Below are 15,688 nucleotides of genomic sequence, written 5' to 3' on the forward strand. Positions count from 1 at the left end.
TTCAGCTCATCAGCTATTTAGTAAGGCCTTCATGAACTGAATTCAAAGCGTTACATAAAGGGAAAAAGTTCATCTCCGCAGGCCTTTGGCCCAGAAGGTCCCCAGCTTGACATGCCTGCTGTAAAAATGTATGAATTACAAAGAATAATGGGATACCTTTATGAAAGACATATGAATCTATGCTGCCTTCTAAAGGGGGCACCTCATTAAGCATGACTACCTCAGTAGGCAGTGTTTTATTCCTTTTTAGACAGCTTCAGTAACTTATAAGCTAGCTAAGCTTGTAACACTTAAATTTGTTACTCCTGGAAGAACATAAAAACGTCTGCTAGCTAGTTTTAGTTAAGCTAGTTTTAAATCCTTAGAACCCTACTTTAACTTTGTATATTTATTCTTTTCACATATTTTTGCCAATTATTATTATAATAAATACAAAATATTTATAAGATAGTGACATATGGTATAAGTAGTTTTATTTTCTAGATGCCCTATGATAGTATCATCATTTGATATGTAAATGGAAACAATATGTTGATATTTTCATGAAGTTCTTTTCAAGAAATAAAATTTTTACTATATAAGAATTTTAAACAGTTGTCAGTTCTACAGTACTGGCAAAACTAGGACAACCCTTCATTTATTTAATTTGCAAGCTATTCATTTAAATCCCAGGGAAAAACAATTAAAAAGTAAATTACACAGTAGCATCAATGACAATTTTTTTTTTCAGTGTCCATCATAAAAGCTTTTATTACAGCTTCCATTATTTTCAGGAAACAAGAAATCTGCAGGGATATTTTTCCACGCTTTTAAAGTTCAGTCTTAGATGTTTTGCCTCTTACAATGTATATTATCTTAATTACACTTTATAACAGAACTGTCTTTTTACTAATAAGCCCTTGTGTAATGTCGCTCAAAAAAAAAAAAAAAAAAATCAACTAGTTTTGCTTCACAATTTTTTTTCCTAGAATGTGCTGTGAATGGAACTTCAAAATCCCCGAATGGCTAATTATCTAATATCACATCTGATCTGAAAAGTGAGCCATAAGCAACATGACTTATATACGCTCAATCAAGGCATCCCTTCAATCCATACTGAGCAAACAAACTCAAGCGTAGTCCATCAAGAGCTCTCGAAATGGCCATGAACAGAAGAAAGCTCCAGGCTGCTGGTAAGCTGTTGTGTTGTTTAGCTTCTTTCTGAATGAAAGGAAGGAGGTTGTGCAAGGCCTTTTGCAAAGGGAAGTAGCAAAGTTCAATTTCTCAATTTCTCTGATAAAGAAGCACAAAGCGTACCAGTATAGTTTGAAAATTTCAGAATTCTGTAAGCATAGATGACTCGAGTCTGTACGCTGCGAGAGATGCTATCAGTTTTGAGCTGACAGGTTGTCTTCCTCTGTTACAGTGTTACTCTTGGTAGTTTTTCTAACGCCAGCCACGCAGACCTCACCAGTCATCATATCAGCACTAGGCGGCATAAAAACAATGGCGGACAACTTGATCAAATTCATGGTGGGTGTAAAGTTTGGGTCCAACTTGTATTTATTTTTTTAATCTAAGCAACTTTCTGCTAGCTCAAACATCTTGACTGTCAAGGTATATGTGACAAGTTTCATTTCAATTACTCTGGGTCTGTGATGGTAACTGGAACTGGCAAACTTCCTTCACAAGCACTGACATTGTGCCTTTTTCTACCAGCAAAACGACTCGACTTGTGTTCCTCAGAAGCCTGAGGAGCCTCGTGTCATTGGCTGCATCAAAAAACATGAGATCAACAACAGCAACGCAGACTGTGCCCTGATCCTGACCTTTGATGCTTACTTCTCAGAGGCCATTAAATTGAATGTTGGAAGCAGCATTAAGGCAGATCTGCAAAAAATAAAGGAGCGCATGTGGGGCTTACCCGAAAAATGCTGTAAGACGAATCCCACAGTGAAGAGCTGCAAGCAAGGCTTTACAGAAGACACTGACAGAGACTACGAGAAGTTCTGCAATGTGTTAAGCCTAGTAGAACTGTTCTCACTGTGGCTGCAAAAAGCCCTAAATCAATCTATTGCCTGCTAATTATGAACTGGCATATTTATTTATTTATTTACTCATTTATTTATTTATTTTGTTTATTTATTTGTTTGTTTTTCAATTTAAAATGTTAATTACTTAAAATATTAATGTTTTGACAAATATATTTGTCAAACCGATATTTGAATTACATTGTGATACCTACAAATAGTAGATAGATTGAACAATCTGCAAGACTTTAAAAGATTTTATGATTGGAGAATTGTATAAGATGTGTAAGAGCACTGAAAAATCTTATGTAATATGGACCGACATAAAATTAAAAAACTTCTTCACCGATTTCTTGGTAAATCTGGCCAAAATGACTTTTGTTTTTTAAGACACTAAAATATTTATAAAATACATTTTCATGATACATCATATGTATTGTGGTATTAAGTTTTCCTGAGGTTTATGAACACATTACCAGTGATGAAAAGCACAAGAAAACAAACATAAGTAAAATCAGTATTTAAAAAAAAAAAGCTATTAGCACAATGATAACAAAATCAACAAAACATGTCATTAGAATAGGGGTGCACAAATTTTTGCATACAACTATACTTGATGCTTTTACTATACTATGTTGCTTATGCAGTTGCTATACAGGTGTTCAGGGCTGTAGTAGTACTGACAATGCTCACTGTTTAAATCAGAAAAGCATACTGCGATCCAATTTATTACTACAATGATAAAATACTACCCACTCATCACACTAGGAAAGACGTGGATACATAAAATAAACCAACACAAAGGCTAATCTCACATTTCTTGTGAAGTCCCATGAGGTTTGGTTTTAGGGCCTTTGCTTTTCTCTTTGTACATGGCACCTCTTGGTGATATCATCAGGAAACATCAGTTTTCATAGCTATTCTGGTGACACAAAACACCACATTTCCATTCCTTCAAAAAAATCAAGGCTCTGCTGGCAAGCTTACCAATTGTGTGTCAGATTTTTCTTAGTGGATCATGAAAGTTTCTGCAGCTAATTCAAGAAAAATGGAAATATTGATCTGTTCTTACTGGACTTTCTAAGAAAGCAATTCCCTTACAGCTCATACAAAATGCTGCAGCATGAATCCTAACAGAAACAAAAAAAAAAACGAGATCATATCACTCCCGTTTTAAAAGAACTGCACTGCCTACCTGTATTTTTCAGAGTAGATTTGAAAGTTCTGCTACTAGTTTTAAGGTGATAAATGGCTTTAAAGGAACCTGCATAATTCACAGAATGTCTATTATATCTTCAATCTGTAGATACTGGCCCTCCATAAAAATACAGAAAATGTGGAGAGACTCCTGTTATGAGACTGATCTGTTGAACTCAATCCCACCTTTTATTAAACAGTCAAGTTCAGTGCTCACTTATGAAGCACCTTTTAACTTAGCATTTAATTAAAACTGATTTGTCTGACACAAAGATTTAATTTAATTAAAAAATGTTCAGCATTCATCTTTTTCATTCTATCAGTCACTGCTTTATATGTCTTGCATTAAGAAATAAAACTAATTTCTGCCACCGGGAAGATAAAAGGGCTCTGATGTTGGAAGGTCTTACAGTCCATGAAACCTTCTGGCCTCAACAACCACCAGTCACCAAAGTCCATCTTTTGACTTCCACAAATGACTTCCACTATATAAGGCAAACTCCACTCATTTTTCCAAATTTCTGCATTATTCAGTGGTTGAGATGTAAACAATCATTCAGAATGATTTGATGTGAAATTGTTCATCGTAGAGAAATTTACTGTTTTCTTTACAGTGATGCTGACAGGAACCAAAGGTCACAACGTTTATAACACATTTATAACAGGAATTTTATTTACTACATAAAACCTTCAGTGAACCTATCTGTGCCTGAGATTTTATATGTAATACTGACAAATGGTAAACTAGTTCACCTAGGACACCTCACCTAACGTCACTCTGAACAAATCTTTCCACCATGAATGGCCTTAAAAATATGTATGTTTCAGTTTCTACAAGCTATTGTAAAACAATGCCTCAGACATCAGGCTGCCATTCCATAACCATTCCATGAATTAGAATTTTTTTTTTACTTTTAGAAGCATTAAAATCCAACTGGTTCCCATCAGCACCACTGTGAACAATTCTGACTTGGCAAGTTTCTCATTTTCACATCAAACCATTTTTCTTTTCTTTCTTTCTTTTTTTTATCAACTTGACCATTTAATTATGCAGAAAATTTTAAAAATGGGCACATTTCCAAACAAGCTATCCTAGGGGTTCTATATCCATATCTTTGACTGGCTTCTCTATTCACCCACAAGAATACAATTCTGAAAAAAGATCTTCAATATAAGGAACCTGGAGCAGAACATGAGCCTGATTGCCCTCAATTCTAACAAATTTCAAGTTTATTGAAAAGCAGAAATAAGTATTATAAAGAATGTAGGGCTGCAACGATCAAATATTACTGTGAATAACTGAAAATTATATAAAAATAAAAAAGCTCAATGCATTTTTCACTTTAATAACTAAAAGGCAAACAGCCTTTATTTTTATTGTTGCTTTCATTATTTGTGTTATTATTATGATTGTTCATGTCTTATTCTTATTGCAAATAAACATTAATTTTTGTTTACAATATTTTATTTTTCATTTTTAAAGGGGAAATGTTGAGGGCAAGTTGCCAGGAGGTATGTTAAACTAGTATAAACAAGGCTTTATTCTATTTTTCCGCCTAACACAAGGTTCACTGTCAAACCTTTTCTTCTGTGATTTATTAAATAAATTAATTTCTTTACTTACGTCTGAACTAAATATCAGAAAACAGAATCATGCTGTTGGTATAACAAACATGGTGTTGTATGTTCCCCTTAGCACGATCAGTTACTGTAGCACATACAACAGCTTTAAAAGCTTTTTTAGGATGGTGCCCCAATCACTGGAATGAAACCTCCTATTTTGCTGAAGTTTTTTTATTATTATTATTTTCAAAATTCCAATTTCATTAAGAAGTACATGCAAATAACATACAAAAGAAATAGCAGACTCAAAGAACATCTCTAATAAGCATTTTATCAGAAAGCAACCAACATAGCCAACTTATTTATTGGCTAATTAGAGGAAAACACTTAAACACTTCAGCCAGGAGTTTATCACTGTGAGACATGTTTTTGTAAACTATTCCACAGTTGAGAGGTCTGGAAAATACAAAATTTCAATATATAGTTCCACGGTGAAACTGTGAATGACAAGCAAGATAAAAGGGAAGCCCAGAATGACTTGTTTGATCTCATTTTCTCAAGGTTACGAATATCTTTGCTTTATATAAGACTTACCATTGGAGCTCAAGCAATTACTGCTCCAGCCAATGTGCCCTTAATCTTTTATGCCTTCAGTGCTTTACGCTGCAGAGTAGCTACAACACACAGAATATGTTTGGGGGCGGTGTCAAAGGTGGAAGACTAAACGGATTGCAAGTCCAAAAAGGCTAAAAAAAAAATAAAAAAAAAAAAAACAAACAACAGCATTTGTTGATTGTGCAGAAGCCTGACAGGGAGTTCTGATATAAAACAAAATAGCTTAACAAAATGGCTCTACAGAGCTTCAGGTAAAAAACAAAACCCTGCAGAGCTTTAGTGCAAACAAAATGAAGTTCTTTTAGGGATGACTAACAGAAAGCCTTTGGTTTGTCCTTTAAAATCAAGCATATTGCTGTCCATATGCAAAAACAGGAAGACTCTATTAAGGCTACTGGCTATTCCCTTTTGAGCTACACTCGCAGCTGCTCCTTAAATTCTTAATTCCCTTTGAGAAACAGAAGCCCAGAACACTGCAGGTGCTTTAACACTGTTAAAATAAAAAAAAAAAAAAACCTGATGGTTCCAGAACATTGCTATAGCAGAGCACTTATTATTATAAGGATCTAAAAACCTGACTGCAGAAAACACATATTCAAGCAGGTACCCAAATAAGGCACAGTCAAAATTTCACCTTGTCTTTTCCAGCCTCCTGAGTACATCCCCAATAACTGCTATGCCTGAGTGAGACCCGTCGGAGTAAGATTTCTTGTTGAAACGGATCGAGAGCTAGGATTTGCTGGAGTGTTGTTTGGGGTTCATGGCAGACTGTCTGGCTTCTTCAGGAAGGAGTGCAGGGTCTGTCAAGATGGAGGTGGTGGTGCTCAACTGTCGCAGTGTCCCTAAAACCACTGTGAATGAAAGGAGAAAAGAAAACAAGTGTGTGAGGAAAAAGCTTTGAAACTGTGTTTTTGAAACTGTTCATTTGTTTCAAACAAGGGACAAAACCAGCATAAAATCTCAGCAGAGTTGACATTTTTACAGAATTCTATTTAATTTGTACACCATGGGTTTGATTTACTAAACACTTTCATGCTGAAAAACGTGCCAAGCTGGAACACTAACTGGGTCATAGAAGACTTGTGTCTTTCATATCAGCAAAATTGGTGTCTGACTTTCCTTCATTGAATATGTAATTTGGTGCTTTTCTTTCTAAGGTTGCAAAACATAAAAAGTGGTACTGAGGTGGGATATAAAAATTCTACTGTGACATCACTCTTCAGGTGATGATAAAATCACAAATCAAAAACTTTAATAAAAATCAGAACTGATGAGAATATTGTTATTATTACAAGATATTTTATTGCCATGTTTTTATAAGCCCTACAAAGTTAATGAATGATGAAAGATTCATACATAATTTTGTAAAAACAAATGCCATGAGACTGTTTCAAACTAAAAAGCCTTTGTCTTTCTTTGTGTAAATTCTAATATATACTCCAGTACCTTCTTCACTTCCCTTTAATGTAAACAGGTCAAGTTTTTCTACTACCTCTCCCCTCTTGTTTGTTTATCTTCCCACTGCTCCTCAATTCCTTTTTGCACTCTGGCTACAAAGTGCATTATTTTATCTCTAAAACAAAGATGACGACTGCTGTTTCTAATAAAGGCAGCTCAGTATTCCACATTAGGTATTTCTAAGGTGCCAGTATTCGAACAGTGAATAAAAAAAATTGCTCAAAGACAGAGAAAATGCACAATTCGGTGAAACGGGCATTTTATGCATTAAAAGAACTGTGCAATGTGCTGAGTTTACATTTTTATATTAGACTCCAAACTAATGTGTTTAATGATACATCCCTGTCCTTCTTGCCTACCTTGATTACAAGTTGCAATTTACATGTTATTGGATGAATCAAATATCGATCAGCAACTCTGGGAGGAACCTCAAAGGGCACAGGTAGATAGGTATGTGCCTGACTTGCATGAAAAAAAGTGCTAACTCTGGCCAAGGGTTCTTGGGAAGTGAAATCAGGACAGGGATGTGAGGGCTTCACACCAGTCTAACTACTCTAGCTGATGCTAGCTCGGTCCAAAAACAGTGAAAATACATTTCCCTAACAACTAACATGTTGGCATATCAATCACCTGTAAGACGACGACAAGTCCTAAGTATCCAGCTACTGGTCAGCTCTGTAAGCTCATTAGCTCCCCTGAAGTGGAAAAGTTAAGCCTACAGCCCTTTATTAATTTTACCCAAAGTCTTTCATTTATTTATTTATTTTAACCTTGCAGTTAACTAATTTACCATTAAGGATACTCAAATATATTTTGAATATCAAAGTAAAATATTTAGGTCAAAATGCAAATTCCCATTCCACATATGCTTAGTTTATGGCTCTTGCCCAGTTTTGGATTGTTTTAAAAGCTGATGCAAAATTGGAAATTTCAGGATAAACAGTGTTCAACCAAATCAAGTGGTAACCAAATCAACCAAATCAAGTGGTAGTTGACTGACAGTCCAGTACACCACTGGAAGCAAAAGACATAATTAACTCAAAAAAGGTCTCCCTGAGGTTGTACATTTCAAAACCCTCTTTGATGTTTAATGGCTTTAAAATTTGCAACTCCATTTTATTTATGATTTTATTATGATTGGTTTAGCTCCGTCAGCCAAGTCTCAAACTATTTTAGAACTGACTAATCCAAATTTATTAAAATTTAATTTTACAGTGTTAACCTATGAACCCAACTTTAACTTTCCTTTCTTTAGATAAGTAAACATGTCCTACAATCTTACACAATAAAAAAATGTCACTTTTGCTTTTTTCCAGGAAAAGCAAAATTAGGCTCATACTGGATGTCTAAAATGCCACAATAGACATGTCACTTGCATCATTCCTTTGAAAGGGACAGCATTTCATTGTGTTTCACCTCATTCTATCCTAGAACTAATTTTAGCATTAATAGTTGAGCACTGCCCTTAACATGGGCCCACATCAACTGAATTAGTTTTCATTTTTATGAGCCAAGAACAAATGAGATGGCAGCATTTCTGCACAATGTAGCTTTAAAGTTCATTTCTGTGTCATCACTGCACATTCTAGCCTTAATAATAATAATTTAATAATTAGAATGCCCAAGACCTCTAACGCTCATCACAACCTAAACATTTCTGCACATTTTAATATACAATTATTCTTTACTTGCTGAACATATTAAACAACAAGATACTGTTCATACAGCCACACAGATAAAACATCTGTGTCACATATGAAGAAAGATTGAGATTCAGGCCACTTTTGCTTCCTGTGTAAACAAAGCCTATGGCTATGTTCATAGATGATAACGATGAAACACATCTGACAATCTGATGTAGACAATGGTTTTTTTTTGTTCGTTTGTTTTTAACCCAATCCAAGTTAGTAGGATATACTAGGCTGCCAAATACTTTATTATGCTAGAACAAATTGAATTCATTCCCAGTATGTGCATGGTGTGACAACTAAAATTTTATGCTTTTTGGCCGATCTTTTTTTATTACTGATTTATAGCACTGTTTATATTAAATATTAAAATAAAATAGTGGAATTTTATTTATAAACATTCTTCACACAACCCAAGGCTATATGATGGTACATACACCCAAAAAAAAAATTATACAAAAGAAATACAGAAAAATGATCAAAAACTGACTAACAAAAATACAGAACTAAGAGCATTAGAAGGGAAACGGCCTTCATAACCATGTCAATACTTCGCCTATCAAAAATTACTCTCACCACTACATGTGAAAACAGCAGAAGTCGGATTATTACTGATATTTTATAGACAATATATAAAATATATCATGCAATGTGAAAAACCACTACTCTACTCTAGCCTTTACCATACAGCTTTTGTGAACGAGAAACTCACAGGCCAATCGCATGCGTTGCAAATAGCGCACGTGACAACTCAGCCAATCAGATCTTAGCGATGAGCACAGAGACTCGAGTGAGTGACACACACACAAGGAGAGATGAAGCGAGAACGAAGCAGTCTAGTGTAAAAAAAAGCAAACAGACAGCAAAACTGCTGACAGACTACTTTTAGAGATGGGGGGGGGGGGGGGTTCTGTAAACTAAATTTCTTACTAAATCATCACTTTATTCATTTAAAACAAGTACTTCGGACTAGACAATCATCACCATCACCACTCATAAGAAAACGTACTAGGTCTGAGGATGGGTAGGGCACAGTCACGGTCCAGCCACTGCATGGTGGTCTCACACAGCTCGCTCTGGTTGGTGGTGGAGACACTGCCATTGAAGGACTCAAACAAAGGCTTAATGATGATGCTAAACTGTAAAAAAACTGTTAAAGAAAGACAGACAAGCCAAATGAGGCATCTTCACCTTTGAAATTAAAAATACACCTCTGCTGAGTAATCATCTCCATTGTTTACCTTTGGTCTACATTTCTCTTAGTGAAATACGGTTCTTCTCATCAACACTTTTGTTGCCGTATCAAAAAAAATTACGTTTTTCTTCCACTGGCCTTCACTGTTCTACATATTTTGCACAAATGTCAAATGTGCAACAAATCTTGCTTGCATTTGATTTTAAGTCAAGTGACAATTTATTGACAGTTTATATTGATAACCTAAGTTTGAAATCAGCACTCAATGTAAACTCATTAAAAACAGTGATCATCACTGTAGCTCCCTACTTGTAGCTGTCTAGAGAAGCTTGATGTGACCATAATAGAGACAAACTCGTTTTTCTGTTCAATGCACTCATTTCTAGGGGAGACAAAAGGATACGACCCAAAACTTCCAGTTCTGAAGAGTTCTGTTCTTCACATATTCATCAAATTTCTCCTTCATGTGATCAAAGCGCTGACGGGTTATTGGCACCCCGGTGGCTGGAAGCTGTTCCTGACATAAACTGGATTAGATAGATGGATAGAAGACAACATTAAAAACACCAGCAGCCTCTCCCTAAAACATCAACAGAGTTTCTGAATCATATGCATGAGGGTGCAATAACAATAGTGTTCAGCCCCTCAGTTTATACTAACACACACACACACACACACACACACACACACACACACACGGTTCCACACTTTTTATTATCTCAACAATAAAGAGTTCTATTTGTGTGTGTGTGTTCATAAATGTAAGTAATCAAGTATTTTGAAATGGCTTAGAATGTGGCTCAGACAATCAGATTTCAGAACCAGAACTCAATGTTTTAAATCCTTAATTTTAGGTTTGCCAGTTATGAATTAATCACTGTGACATTAATATGGGACTGCATTAGCAGATCATAATTAATGTTAATGTGCCATAATTAAGAACAAACTAACTTTATGGATGCATTTAGCTCCTCGATTTCTTCCCGCAGCCGCTTTGTCTCTTCCTGCATCTGTTGCCTTTCCTGCTGAAGCTTTCCAATGTACTCCACCGTCTTCTGAAGTGTTGTAGCATTACTGATCTGGCAACCAAAAAAAAATTGGCAGTTCAGGCTCGCAACAAACAGATAAAAGTACAAACACATTCAGGTTTCAAAGTGTCTGCTACTACTGTCTTTAGCTATGCAACATATGTCCATTTTCACAGATAAGTGAGTGTGTGTATTTATACATAAATTATCTATTCGTCAATGGTCAGGACCACCACAGAGCAGGTATTATTTGAGTGATGGATCATTCTTAGCACTGTAGTGACATTGACGTGGTGGTGGCTCGTTAGTGTGCGTTGTGCTGGTACGAGTGGATCAGACAGGAGTGCCGTTGCAGTTATAAAACACTGAATTAGACACATCTAACTTGTTAGTCAACTTCATAGATGTAATGCGAGAGACTTAAAGCTTTGACCATTAAAGAACAGGGTAATAGGGGGCTAACAAAGTATGCAGAGAAACAGATTACAATCTGTAATTGTAGAGCTACAAAGTGCAGCTAAATGGTAAGTAGAGCTGATAAAGTTGGTGTACATTTTCAGCTTTTTTTTTTTTTTAGACACAAGCTGCAGCCTGTTTAACAACATAAGCTACAAGATTCTGCTGTACGATGGCAATGACAGCATTTAGACTGTCAAAGTTGTTGAGCAATTCTCAAACATTGTTCTTTAGTTCATTGTTTTGTCATTATTACTGTACAATTCTTAGTGTTCAGAGACAAACATTGAGTCTCCTAACAGCTATTTTCATTTAAAGGTCATAAGAGTATGAGCTTTTTTTTTTTAATTGGTCTGTCAGTTTTGAATACATGCAGTAAAATGCAGAAATTTGGCTTTGCTTGATAAAAAAATAATTAAGCAATGATGCAAAAAATTATTTTTAAATTTCATGTTCATTTCGAATTCACAGAAAAAAAAAATGTATTCATTCAGAAATTACACAGGCTGTAGGCAAAGCCTGTAACTTTAATGATAGACGTCTTCTTTTCACTATATGTAAACAAAGCTCTGCAGCTGGTCAGAAAGCCCTTATTAGCCGAGCACTGTTACAGTATTAATATCACTGTGAATCCTGGGTGAGCACTGACGTGTGTCTGCAAATGAAGCAATTAAAATAAATGACAATTACATTTGCATTGGACTGGGATTTTAGAGTAGGAACTAGACTGCAGAGCGTCTTGAAGCCAATGTTGATGTTGGATCGCCTTTTCTGTTCAGCTGATATGTGGTTCACGCGACGACTCTAGATAAGACGAGAACACAAAGAAACAAAAAAGACAAGTTTATTAAAAACAACAAGGACAAAATAATAAACCACAAACATCTAGAACTGAAAGAACTAAATGACAAGTATATTATTAAGATAAAATACTAATTCTCCTTACATATGTATTTTTACTTAGACTGTCATAACCAACTTGCCCAAAATGCAACCGTCAAGAGTTTCGACTAAAAAACGGGAAAATATTCACATTACTTGCGTTTATGCTTGGGCAACAGGGCAATGTAATTGGATATCCCTGAATACTAATAAGTAGGCTGATCAATATGCTTCAAAGGCAGTAACAATTTTTGGGAAAGCAAACTGAATGAACAAAAGAAGACAGACTGAACTCTAAACACCTTGCTGAATGATACTAAATAATACATATATAAATGTACAGTTTTATTCCCCTTTACCAATTAAATAATGGATTACGAGGCTATGGGCGAGTAAAATTTCCTCCATCTGTTCAGCTGAAGTGTCTCAGTGGTTCAGATGAATTGTAAAGCAGGCATGTACAGCTGCTTTCACAAATGTCTGCACTACAACTAAGGAAAACAAAGGAAAAATTTTTATGTAACAATATAGACTTGGCTTTACATGACTTGCACATTTACTCAAGTAGTACAAATCTAGCAAGTCTGGAGTTAGTCGTGAATAGTTTTTTTGACAGGAAAGTAATAATTAATTTGAAACCTTGCTCAGTACTACTGTCATTATATAAGCCAAAATTATTTTTAAAAGTCTATAAAGATGTTCCACTAAAGAAAGTTTCAAAAAGAACACCACTGGTAAGGCAATTTAGGGTGCATTCAAACTTGGCACGTTTGGATTGATTAACTGCTCTGTTAGTGAGGATCATTAGAGAACACTGCCATCTGAACTCCACACCAAATAAGCAGACCAAGACCCCATGAGCTGGTCGGTATCAGTTCACTTTGAAGTATGAATGCATCTTGGTTCATTTGAAGTATGAATCCAATACAGACAAAATACATCAAAATGGACCAAAAACTACCATCAAAGAATGGAACATTATCTCCTCTCTGCGCAACTTCTGTATTGTCACCGAGTCACTGGTATTCATAAAGCTATTTCTCAGTATGACTGACAGGCCTCTAACTATACTAATCAGTCATCAGTCAACTTAAATACTTCCATCACCGGTCATCATTATGTATCTTAAAACTCTTGTCCAATAATAGGCCCATTTCTTTTCTTTATTCAATATTCACTACTGGATATTCACTGTCAACGTTTTATTCACACTGCTCTTGTTGTATTATTGTTTTATCTGGTGTTGACCAGAGCAGGATAGGTTCCCCTTCTGAGTCTAGGTTCCTCTCAGTGGTTCATCCTTGTGCTCTTAGGGAGTTTCTCTTTGCCAGTGTCACCCCTGGCTTGCTTTTTTGGGGCTTGGACTTTGTCAGTGTGCAGCAGTGCTTCCTGCCTTTCGTCTAAATCAATATTATGTGATTATCTATCTACACTACAAAAGCAACCACATATGTAGTTGGTTAATTACAGTATTATTTGTTTTATATATATTTTTTATCAATACTGACCAAGAAGCACCAGAATATGATAACTGTGTACTTTGTTTACCTAGTTTTATCTATGCAATTTGCAATATGGAACTGCTCTCAGCAGAAAACGGACTGGATATTGAAGGGGGAAAAACTGTGATTTTGCTAGCTGTGTATTTCAAGCATTGAAGTAGTTTCATCATAGCCTCACCTTCACCGATGCACTTCAATTAAAACAGGTCATTTTAATGCTTGCTAGATTCTAGAGAAGAAATCAAGGATTGGTAGCAAACAGTATTACAAGTTTCAGTGTCTGTATTGGAAAAGAAAGTGATATGTCATCTCTAGGTGCCAATTATGTATGGACACCCCCCCCATGCCAATTGTAAACAGCACTATTTAAATAATTCGATTTAAATTAACTACATTTCATGTATGTCTGGGGAACCAGCCTTTATTATGATGATCAACCTGTACCCATTTTATTTATTAATAAAAGTCCTCCAAAGAACTGTATAAGCATTCGCAAAGTGTGGCATCATAGCACGCCCAGTATAATCCACTGCAACATCTGAGTACAAATGGAATCTGAAGATACCTGGTTGGACTCATTCTTAGCCAGGCCTGTGCTGCTGCTGAGTGGGGACTGAGGACTAGGCACCTGCTCTGATCCTAAAGGTGATCCTTGACCTGAGGTTCGCCCATCGCGCGCTGAAAAGTGTGAATATGTAGTGAGGAATTACATAACAAAACTGAAACAAGTCAAAGCTTTAAAGGTTAAAGATGGCCTTAAGATGTCTTTAAATAAGGTTGGTAAAGTAAGGTGACTTATTTCACATATTAATAAAACAACTGCTTAATATATACACACTCTACCAGCTGCCCCCTGATTTTCCACCACTTCATTACTTCCTTGTTTACCCATACATAAAGAAGAACTACCCTTTCCTTTAATTCACTCATTCTCTATCCCATGGTAATGAGGCGATGTGTCTCATGAGTAACTTAAATAAAAAAAAAAAAACAATTTTTGTAGTTTCCATTTTTGTGTAATTAGTTTAGTGCCCTCAAGCACACACAAACTGAAATCCTACATTTGTGCATAAATACTCACGTTTATGTCATAGACACATGTGTTAGCCTACATTACGTTTACCAAATGCGTATACATCTGAAGACCTCAAAGTTGCTCAGTGTAGCGCATCATATGTTAAGCACAGAGGGCATTAAGTCTATGGGCAAGCAGCTGTTCTGAGGTGAGTGGAGAATCAAACACATCACTGCTCAATGGAAAGTCTTGCAATGCAAGCTGTTTCTACTCTACAGACTACTGCATTAACAGGACATTGCTCTTATTTCATCCTTATGATGAAGGCCATTTCACTTGGTTCTTTAGGGCTTCTGAAAATTAACACTAACCAGTAAAGAGAATCTCATTTGTGGAAGGAGATGGTGCTGGGCTCTTGGTGCTGGAAGCAGTTGAGGCAGTTTCTTCTTTGGGCACAATGAGCTGAGGAGACTTCTGACTCTGTGGGAGAATATGAAACCCAGAACCCTGTGAAAACAGAGAAAGACCTCTATATATATATATATATATATATATATATATATATATATATATATATATGTGTGTGTGTGTGTGTGTGTGTGTGTGTGTGTGTGTGTGTGTGTGTGTGTGTGTGTGTGTGCAGGAGGTATTTAATTTCAAGTTATTAGAGATTTGTCCTTGTGTTTATGACTTCTGTAAAAGCTCAGTCCAAAAGGAATATTATTTACAAAGGTAATATAAAAGATGACCGCTTACACGTGGAATACTGGATGAGGTAATGACCATGCCTGTAGTAGGAACCACATCAGGTTTGAGAGGGGATGGAGTAACAATTACAGCACTGGCTGGGCCTGCAAAGGGAGCTTTAAAAAAAAAAAAAAGTAATGTATATCTTAAATTCAGAGATGCAAACAAGACAAAGATTGCAAACAGCCCAAGATTTTTCTGTGAGTGTCCAATGCAATCTGAAGAACATCACGTTTTGAGTCCAACCCCAACCCTGATTCAATTTTGCCATAATCATATCAAATTGAGCCTAATATTGACCAGAGACCAACAAAATACTGTCCAATATACAAA

General features: G+C 35.8%; 1 protein-coding gene across 2 annotated transcripts in view; it reads right to left on the reverse strand.

The window, feature by feature from the left end:
* Positions 1 to 4,984: 4,984 nt before the first annotated feature.
* Positions 4,985 to 15,688, reverse strand: part of LOC108438457 (MLX interacting protein) — a 30,594-nt gene continuing 19,890 nt past the window's right edge. The window contains exons 10-17 of one of the 2 annotated variants that reach the window (XM_017716251.2): positions 15,365 to 15,471; positions 14,980 to 15,088; positions 14,159 to 14,271; positions 11,900 to 12,013; positions 10,677 to 10,804; positions 10,129 to 10,252; positions 9,540 to 9,669; positions 4,985 to 6,235 (exon numbers count right to left, since the gene is read on the reverse strand). In XM_017716251.2, coding sequence (XP_017571740.1) covers positions 6,114 to 6,235; positions 9,540 to 9,669; positions 10,129 to 10,252; positions 10,677 to 10,804; positions 11,900 to 12,013; positions 14,159 to 14,271; positions 14,980 to 15,088; positions 15,365 to 15,471 — 947 coding nt within the window. In that variant the 3' untranslated portion in view covers positions 4,985 to 6,113. Of the gene's footprint in view, positions 6,236 to 9,539; positions 9,670 to 10,128; positions 10,253 to 10,676; positions 10,805 to 11,899; positions 12,014 to 14,158; positions 14,272 to 14,979; positions 15,116 to 15,364; positions 15,472 to 15,688 lie in introns of both variants that reach the window. The other variant, XM_017716250.2, reaches the window with a different exon arrangement.

Source organism: Pygocentrus nattereri, chromosome 20, assembly GCF_015220715.1.
Source record: "Pygocentrus nattereri isolate fPygNat1 chromosome 20, fPygNat1.pri, whole genome shotgun sequence".
Lineage (NCBI taxonomy): Eukaryota > Metazoa > Chordata > Actinopteri > Characiformes > Serrasalmidae > Pygocentrus > Pygocentrus nattereri.